This window comes from Branchiostoma lanceolatum, chromosome 18 (genome assembly GCF_035083965.1).
Source record: "Branchiostoma lanceolatum isolate klBraLanc5 chromosome 18, klBraLanc5.hap2, whole genome shotgun sequence".
In the NCBI taxonomy this organism is placed as follows: domain Eukaryota; kingdom Metazoa; phylum Chordata; class Leptocardii; order Amphioxiformes; family Branchiostomatidae; genus Branchiostoma; species Branchiostoma lanceolatum.
Genome location: NC_089739.1, coordinates 11,698,770 through 11,707,965, shown reverse-complemented (window position 1 = coordinate 11,707,965; position 9,196 = coordinate 11,698,770). Strand labels below are relative to the sequence as shown.

General features: G+C 39.2%; 1 protein-coding gene and 1 non-coding gene across 10 annotated transcripts in view; one reads left to right on the top strand and one right to left on the bottom strand.

The window, feature by feature from the left end:
• The first annotated feature begins 78 nt into the window (after positions 1-78).
• Positions 79-150, top strand: Trnag-ucc (transfer RNA glycine (anticodon UCC)). Its single transcript has one exon. It is a non-coding gene; the product is annotated as a tRNA-Gly (tRNA).
• Positions 151-4,480: 4,330 nt separating this feature from the next.
• Positions 4,481-9,196, bottom strand: part of LOC136424739 (pumilio homolog 2-like) — a 30,862-nt gene continuing 26,146 nt past the window's right edge. For all 9 annotated transcript variants that reach the window (XM_066413367.1, XM_066413374.1, XM_066413371.1 and 6 more), the window contains 5 exons: positions 8,391-8,540; positions 7,631-7,756; positions 6,587-6,708; positions 5,500-5,614; positions 4,481-4,852 (listed from right to left, as the gene is read on the bottom strand). In XM_066413367.1, the coding sequence (XP_066269464.1) occupies positions 4,643-4,852; positions 5,500-5,614; positions 6,587-6,708; positions 7,631-7,756; positions 8,391-8,540 (723 nt within the window). In that variant the 3' untranslated portion in view covers positions 4,481-4,642. The remainder of the gene's footprint in view (positions 4,853-5,499; positions 5,615-6,586; positions 6,709-7,630; positions 7,757-8,390; positions 8,541-9,196) is intronic.

The window sequence follows — 9,196 nt, the reverse complement described above, 5'->3', positions numbered from 1 at the left end:
TACTGTGTCACCCCGCAACGTGACGTCACCTAATTAAGGTAGGGTTTATAGACTTAATTCTCCCACCACTCACAGCGAGCGTTGGTGGTGTAATGGTCAGCATTGTTGCCTTCCAAGCAGTAGATCCGGGTTCGATTCCCGGCCAACGCAGCGATGACTTTTTTGCTCCTCTTTCTTGGATTTCGACTTCTTTTTGTACCATATATTTTCAATTAGTTGCAATCATTACTTTCTTTCTTTTTTCCCCTGAAACGAGAATGTTCTAGCCTTTTTCTTGAATTCAAATTAACTTTTTTTTTCGCCTAGCAATATTTTTATCATTTAAAATAATATCTCAACATTACACAAGTAGTAAACACACGGGCTATGATTACTGTTATCTTATTCTCTATTGCGCAATTTTTGAAACCTCTTCATATTCCGTCCAATTTCAAAGTTTGCCTTTATGAATTAAGTTTTGTATGGCATAATAATGCACAGGTAGGTGGTCCCACCTACCAGCGAGAACGTCTACCTGACCAAGCCATCTTAACAATTTGGTTGTTGGAACATACACTTTATATTTGTAATTTGAATGCAGGAATTGTGCCATGCTGACTTTCTATGACTCAGTTTCATATGCTCTTCTAGGTATTATCTAGTAACTTACACTGATACTGGTCAAGAATTTGTGGACCAAGAGAATCCAAAATGTTGGATAGCATGCATTATACATATTTTTTGTGCCTGACCCAGTGTCTCCAAACTACTATTGACAAATTTACGAAAATACTATGATCTGGTTCTATAATTTTCAAGTTGAATTGTAACAGAGCCTTGGTAGTCATATGCATGTGTCCTATGACTCACATACAATGCAAGTGTTGTTTGTGTTAAACATCAATTTTATGGATGCTATCAATGCGCTCAGTAATTTTCCTAATTTTGCACACACAAAAAATTCCCCTCCAGAGATGGTCAATATGCAATAAAATATTGAAATAGGAAAATTTTGTCATGTTGTAGCCTTGATTGCACTAATATTCATAAAAGTGACTAGTTGTCATGAGGTAGCAAGGAGTGTAGTTATCTCCATGAAAAATGGAGATATTGTTTTGGGTGTGTCTGTGTGTGTTTGTCTGTGTTTCCGGACTCTTGTAGTCAGCATAACTCAAGAACCTCTTGATGGATTACAATATTTGGTATGTGGGCGGGTGTTGTGAAGCCGAAGGTCAGGGTCGATTTTGGGCCCCCTGGTATGTGACCTTGGTACTGCAGCAGAACTTCAATTTTTGTATCTTTTGACCTGGTTGTAGAAGTGAAACTAATTGTAGTTGCCAACTTGGTAAGTGATCCCAGTCTATCACTTTGTGTACCTCTTGAATACAGGAATAAAAGACTTGTGGGATGTGACACCAAGTTTTGTTGCGTCAATTCTTGTTGCAATTTTGTTGTCTATTTTGAGAATTTAGCCATGTAACATGTTGTTTTCCTTTTTACCCATCTTGTTTTCCGCTTTCACAATAAATTTGGAGTCGGCAAAGGATGTCATCCATAAAATTTACTTGCTGTGGCCTAGCATACGAGTCACAGATAGGCATACATAGAGACTTCTCCAAGTACTTATCAAAACAAAAGAGCCACACGCTTTATGATAGTTTGCAAAACACCAATGATTTTTTAATTGATACACATACAGGTCCTTGGGGCTCTAGTTGTATTTTATCCATATACAGCATGTACAGATCAAGCCCACATTATGTATATACTGCACGTACTAACACTACCATACAAAATGCTACATCCTAACTCCCTTGGAACCATATTCACTCGTACCTAGGGCCTAACATAATGTCAAAAAAACAAGCCAAAACAACTACCCTTAATGACATCTCGGAGGGTATACACCAAAGCAATTTCTTCAGATTGTTGTCTTTTTGAAAAGAAAAAAATATCAATGAAAACTTTACCTAAACAAAAACCTAATTTTAACTTTCATTGACATCTACGTACCACACTTAGAAATCAATCGCTAGTTTCGGTTATTACTAGACTTTTTTTTTCTTCTTAGATTTAAAACTCACTAAATTTTGGCTCTTATGGTAAAAGGCCTAGGTACCCAAGATTCAAGTTTCCAATGTACCAAATATCGTCACCATCGTTGCAGAAGGCAAGCAATACCAATAGCAGTAACACTGTCAACTTTCAAAACCCTTCTCTACACCCTATTTCATTATACATGATTTTTTTAGCACGTTTACCAAAGTACAAAACATCCAACTACAGTTAGTAGCGATAATCACAATATTAACAAGTTAAATACCGAAGTTATACCGTGCAATTATTTAAGGTGGATTGAAATTCTAATTCTTTCTTTAAACAATGGTGCAAGTATCAACATACAAGGCAGAAGCTAGTCCCTTTTTTGTATGAAATTTTGCTATCCTCCTTTAGTACAAAGACCATCTATTGATACAGGCAAAATCAATGTACACTTTTGACAAACTATGTGCATGTGTTCTGTACGTTTGTTCACTGGTTTGTACATTGGGCAAAAAAGGGGGTGGGGGGCGAATAAAACTCATTGCCTAGCTTCACATTTACAAATGTACAATGTACAATTTAAAGTTGCAATCAACTATGCCTTCATCACAAACTACCATTGATATTACAATAAAATATGTATCATAATATATGTATATCATTCCACGAAAATATAAACCTAGGCATATCTGGCGGTTGCAATCTACAAGTACAAAAATGCGACTGTATATATGTAGATATAAAAGTTACAAGAAATGAAAAAGTGTGTACATTACCATTGTTACACATGACTATACCTACATTATCATGTTAAGTATTAACAGTTTTCACACAAATACTGGGTATTAGTTCCTAAACTCCGAGTACAAACCCCAAAAAGACAACATCACAACAACACCGAGGAGGTAAAATGCACATCAAGGCATGCAAGACATCGTGGGAATCGAACTCCCGTCTTCTGGTCCTGTCCACGCACAAAAGCGGAGCGTTATTATTTTTACCAACATCCAGTTTCAGGAAAACGGCCCATAAATACATGTACAATAGTTCAGCCTGGATTGATTGGAAGCATTCGTAAAGATCGGTAGATTTTATGTATACTGCCCGCGAGGCGGGCCGCTGGCTTGTCCAGAAAAAACGTACGAACATGTACACGTGGCGAATTCAAATATACATACCTCGCTATACAACGCCAGACGTAGTGACTGTACACCGAAAGTAGCCCAAAAAACAGTGGGCGGCAGGCTTTTGTTTGTCCAGTAGTATAACGTACAAGTCCAGAAAAAATTTTGTAGTCACAATTTTGGTACAGGAGTTTCGCATTCGTTATGTACAGGGAGTTGATCGTCCTGTCTAAAAGAGGTCACAAGAAAAAGGAGAAAAAAAAGAGACGAAAACACCAAAAACGTTTCGACAGTAGCACCGATGGACAAGCCACATCTTTTAACTACTGTACAGGACCGAGGAAAAATTTTCTCTACCAAAATCATCGGACTGCACTTACAAATGTGTATGTACATATGTACTGTGGGTCAATTCATGGAAGCATACAGGGACCAAGTTACAACGAATACCAGGTTGAAAAAAAAAGAACAATTAATTACAACTACAGAAATGGCGACAGTTTGGACCAAACTAGTACAAAGATTGTTGTAAGTACATAAGCGTTGCCTTTCTCAAAAGGGTCTGAAACTACACAGGGTTTCTCGGTTTAAAACAGATTTTGGGGGGAAACCTTGCAGCATAACAGTCCATACATACACTAGTGGTAGATTAACTCATTTCAAGACTGCTCCCATTTTTTCACACTCATGTTTTTACTTTTTGGAAGACCAAGACACAAAAAAAGAAGTGTCGGGAAAGAGCAAATTCTTTATCTTAAGCATTTCGCTGGAGACAGTCGACTTTTGGCACAGAGGTTTGTTTCAGTTTGACGTGAGCATTTAAGACAGAATAAGCCACAACTTAAGCTCACTCAAGAGACTACGACAGAATTAAGGACTTCGTTTAACGACCACTGCTTAGGTCAGCTGCAAATGCTATCCCAGAATTCCCTGTGCTCCCGTGGCCCCCTGGGAAGGCATCATCTGTAGCAAAAGGAACTGTTCACATAGATAAAACTTTGCCCTGCTTTTCCTCTCCTTCAAGCTTCATGTTTTTTTTAAGTATTCAGACTTGTGTAATTGCTTTCCCTGCCTTTTCTGCTGCACTGACTGTTCCGCCAAAATAACTAGCGTCATCCAAAACATTTTCTGCCACAATTCTAATCCTAGGCAGGAGCCTTGCTTTTGTGCACCACACACCTTGTTAGCTTCTCTTTTGAGTTTCCCATGTAGAAACCAGAAAAGTACAACTCTCTACGTCGTTCACTCCAGCGCTAAATGTAGAAAAATCTTTCCAACGAAAGAGCCAACCCCGTTGAAAGAGACTTCGGTTGGAACTAAAACCTTTTGCCATGTTTCCCACAACATACAGTCGTGTGTTCTTGTAACAAGTTTGGGCTGAGAAACTTTTATGTTGTTTACTGACTCCAGGGCCGTATTGTTTATAATTATTGTCAGGGCCATGTTGTTCATTATCGCCAGGGCTGTGTTGTTTATCATCCCCAGGGCTGGGGAGTTCACAAAGTGCCGTTGGGGGGGCAGGGGATGAGCCCGAGGTCTCCGCTGTTCTTCATGAAGTATTTCTCCAGCTTGGCGAGGATGTGCTTGCCGTAGGTGTACTTGCGCAGAGTGGCGATGTGCGGGCGGATCTTGTGCATCAGGATCTTGCGCTGCTGCGGCTCCGCGACGTCAATCATCTTCTGGACAACGTAGTTGGCGAACTGGTCCTGGAGTAAACAACAACAACAAACAAGGTCAACAACCGTGTGGACAAAAATTAAAATTCACCGTCAAGTTCACAACACCTACCCATGTACCAAATATCATCGCAATCCATCCAGAGGTTCTTAAGGTATTCCGCTAGACATGCACACAAACAACTAATAGTAAAAACTATACCTCCAATTTTAATGGAGGTAATACTAATAGTCAGCAAGCATGGCCAGTGTGTAACCAGAGAATTTCATAGATAAAGCAAGACTTGAGAAACATAAAACAATAGTCTCTGGATCTCCAAACCAAGTCCAAAACTTCATTGCCTCAAATATAATTGGAAATCTAACATTTTATTTTTAATCATCTGTTTCTATACAAACTACCTATATGTAGAGCAGTTAAGTTATTGTGTCTGAGACCAGAATTTTTAATGGACCATGTTTTCACAAGGACCATCTTAAACAGAGGGCTGCATACTTTTGAAGGTAAGAAAAATATCAATTAATCAATCAATCAATCATTATCTAAACCAATCCTGGAAGTAGAAAACAAAGTATGATACCTTACTGATTTTAACACCAAGTTCTTGAAATTGATTTACAACAACCAGAAGCAATGATCAACATAGCTTGCAAAGAAATGTCCACAAGTGTAGTACCTTCATCATGGTGTATAAGGCACTGTGTGGCCCATCGTTGTAGGAGCAGACCTCGTCGATCAGCATGGCACGCTCCGCACGCGACGAGTGGGACACGCACTTCTCCACCACGTTACTACGGCGATCACAAACACAAACATGTTGGCAAGTCAGACCCAACATATATCAACTGAATAAGTACACTTGAATCTTGTTTCACAGCAGAAATTGAAAGTGATCTCACTGAAAAGTAAATCTTCTCCTGGTCCAACAGACAAAATATACAGTATCTATAGGTTCATTGTACCAGGGAAATTCTCCTAGCTCTTTTCGTAAAGTACAATTAACAACACACCACATCCTAAAGACTACAACCCTTTCATGTTGTGAGACTCGAACACTTGGTCCAAAAGTAAGGTCACCAACCACTGAACTACAAAAAAAATTCTATTGTAGTGGGTACTATTTAAAAAATCAATTTCTTTCAGCCAATCTTTTGCAACATGTTGCTATAATGAGCTAAGAATATCCTTTTTTTTGTGTTTTTTTTTATAAAGAGAAAATTCGGTCTCTATATCTTTTCCTGGCATTGATGCTGCCTTATTCAAGTTATTGGTCCAGTTGGCACTTGTCAAAACAATATCTTCACAATTCTCCAATGACTAGAGCTGTGTACCTAAACAAATTTTAGGTACAGATACAGGTACAGGTACACGGGTTAAGGTAGAGGTCCGGACCTGAACCTAAACTACTTGTTCGGAAAATGCTAGATTTTCAATAAGGACAAAAGCATGTTTGAACTGGTAAAAACATAATATTTGATTGTGTTAGGTATTATTTTTATGAAAACACAGATGAATATTTGACTCCAGCCATGCAAATGTGTTTTCTGTGCTTTAGAGTGGCTTTAGAGCACTGCCACGGTAATTTTATAGTAATTTTATCTGTCAAAGTGGCCATACCCTGAGTCAGGTCCAGTACGGATACAGCAGGGTCAGGTATTTTGGACCTGTACCTAATTGATTGAACCCGGTACTGTATCGGTACACTGTACCGGTACACAGCTCTACCAATGCCTGTGACTTATCATGCTTGATTGAGAACTTACCTAGCAAACTTGTGCTGAGACAGTGCCAGCACCTTTCCCCTCAGCTCATTCACGATCTTACTTTTGTCCTCGGGGCGTCCGTGCTCCAGAACATGCTGGATCACGTAGTTACCGTACTGATCCTGGAGTAAACAAAAACAACATCATTAAATTTACCCACCAATAAACTCCCAAAAAATTAGAAACTTATCTTATAATAGAAATAGAAACTTATCAAATAACCAGCAAGAAAAACACCCCTCCCGTCAAAATGGTCACACCCAACATGGCGGCCCCCAAAACACCCCTCCCAATAAAATGGTCACATCAAACATGGCGGCCCCCATTCCTTGCAAGCAAAAACAGAACAGGGTTGCTATCGCAAACCTGTAATGATGCTTCCAAGTACATGTAAAAACAGCAGCAAGAGCTATGTATTAACTGTTATTCGTAGCTATGTATTATCAATGCACATTACCAAAGGACAAAACGGTAGGTAAATTTAGAAATGTACCTGAATATGTCTGGGTTTATGTCAAGCTGCTCAGATGCTGTTTATCAGCAATGATGTTCAGTTCACTACTCTCATGTCAACAGCAATTAATAATCATAGCAGCTTGACAAGTATTTCGGCAAAAACTATTGACGTTTTAATTTGGAGGATATTCTATTATCTCTAGTGGAGAGAAAAAAACTTCTAAAAAGGCTATCGAAGTACAAGTTTGAGGTCAATCTGAAGTAAATGGTTGGGGTATTTCTTCTTCAAATTAGGCCACAGCATGTAAATTCTATGGATGACATCAGCACACGCATTGATTTTTGTCTGATTCTGAAATTAAAACATTCTTTTTTTACCCTTCGGCAATAGTACAGGGCTTAAAATTGTTTTAACTGGTTGCTAAGTCAAGTCTTTTGATATCTAATTTTAGTCCTTTCAAATCTAAGGTAAGCGTTGCCAAAAGTGTGCAATAGGATTGTTTTTGCGACAGATGAAATATCCTAGACCAAGACATAAGATTGGTTTTGTGGCTTGAGCTCAGTAGTTCCAGTTTTGCGTTGTCTCACCTGTACGAGCCTCTCGGTGTTCTCGTGAAGCTCCTCCAGTATGGGGATAGTCTGCTCCACCGTGCAGTGTTCCAGGATTCGCTGGATCACGCGGCAGCCGTACGGATGGGTCGACAGCGCAAACACCTAGCGGAACACATGGTTGTTAGAAATACATTTGTACACTCTACATGAAGACAAATTCGTGGTAGCTTTAGGTTAACGGTTTTCACAGAGAACTCAGAACGGAACACATGCCTTGCATTGCTACAGTTGCTTCAATGTACAAACTACTTTCTTCTCGCATTGCAAAATAAAGTTAGTCCTTGCAAACTTGAAATGATTTCTAGTACAACACAGACTACTGCTTATCGTTTGTTCTTAAAATTGCATACAACTAGCACCATGTTTTTCATAAACACCTGGTCGACAGAACACAACAACATATTACTCATTGTAATTAAAAGTACATTTCTACTATCTTTCTTGTTAGTTCTCTACAATTTTCAATTTCTTTAACGCTTAATCAAGTTTTACACAAGTACAAAGTGATTGAAATTGGTTAAAATCCTTTCCACACCTTTATGCATATAGGGCAGTGCACATCTCCATTATCATAGCCCTTGGGCCACACAGTTGTGCAAGCACTTTAGCTAGTCCACTGGTAGTTGTGTGTGTTCAACTACCATACTTTTTTCTATAAATTTGTTCTTACATTACAAACATCAATGGAATGTTTCAGGGCTAAACCAAGAAGAAAACGGAGAGTCTTCTACCGTACCTGTCCGCGGAAGGCGTCGATGATGAACTGCAGCTCGGAGGGGTCGACACACTCGATGCACTTCTGCACCACGTGGTTCCCGTTCTGGTCCTTCACGCACTTCAGGACGTGGCCGTCCAGTTCTTTCACCAGCTCCACCTGGTACGAGAACTGAGAAACGGTTAGAATTGCGCCGAGAAATGGTGGTTAGGGTTGTGGACTCAGAATCTAATGATTTGGGTTCATATCGCTAGTTCTTAAGCTCCACCTGGTATGAGAACTGAGAAACGGTTAGAATAGCGCCGGAAAATGGTGAAAATGGTGGACTGCTGGTCAGGGTTGTGGACTCAGAATCCAAAGATTTTCAGTTCAAATCACTAGTTATCAAGCCCCACCCAGTATGACAACTGAGAAACAGTTAGGATAGCGCCGAGAAATGGTGACATGGGGTTCAGAAGTTCTGGGTTTGAATCCCGAGCAGGCCCCAAAGTTGTAACCTTGGTTTGGGAGAATTTCAAATTTCTGTAGCTGCTCAGATGCTGTTTATCAGCAATGATGTTCAGTTCACTACTCTCATGTCAACAGCAATTAATAATCATAGCAGCTTGGTAAAATGTTTTCCTTTAGTTTTAGAAAAATATTTGTGCTTTGAATTTGAAGAATTTTTCATTATCTCTAAAGCAAGTCAAAATTCTGAATTCTAAAATTCTCAAGTGCAATTTTGTTACAATTCCTAGCAAAATATATTCAGGGGATGTTTTATAAATCCCTATAAAATCTACTCAACATTACTGTAAGATCTGCATATCAAGATCACTGCTACACTT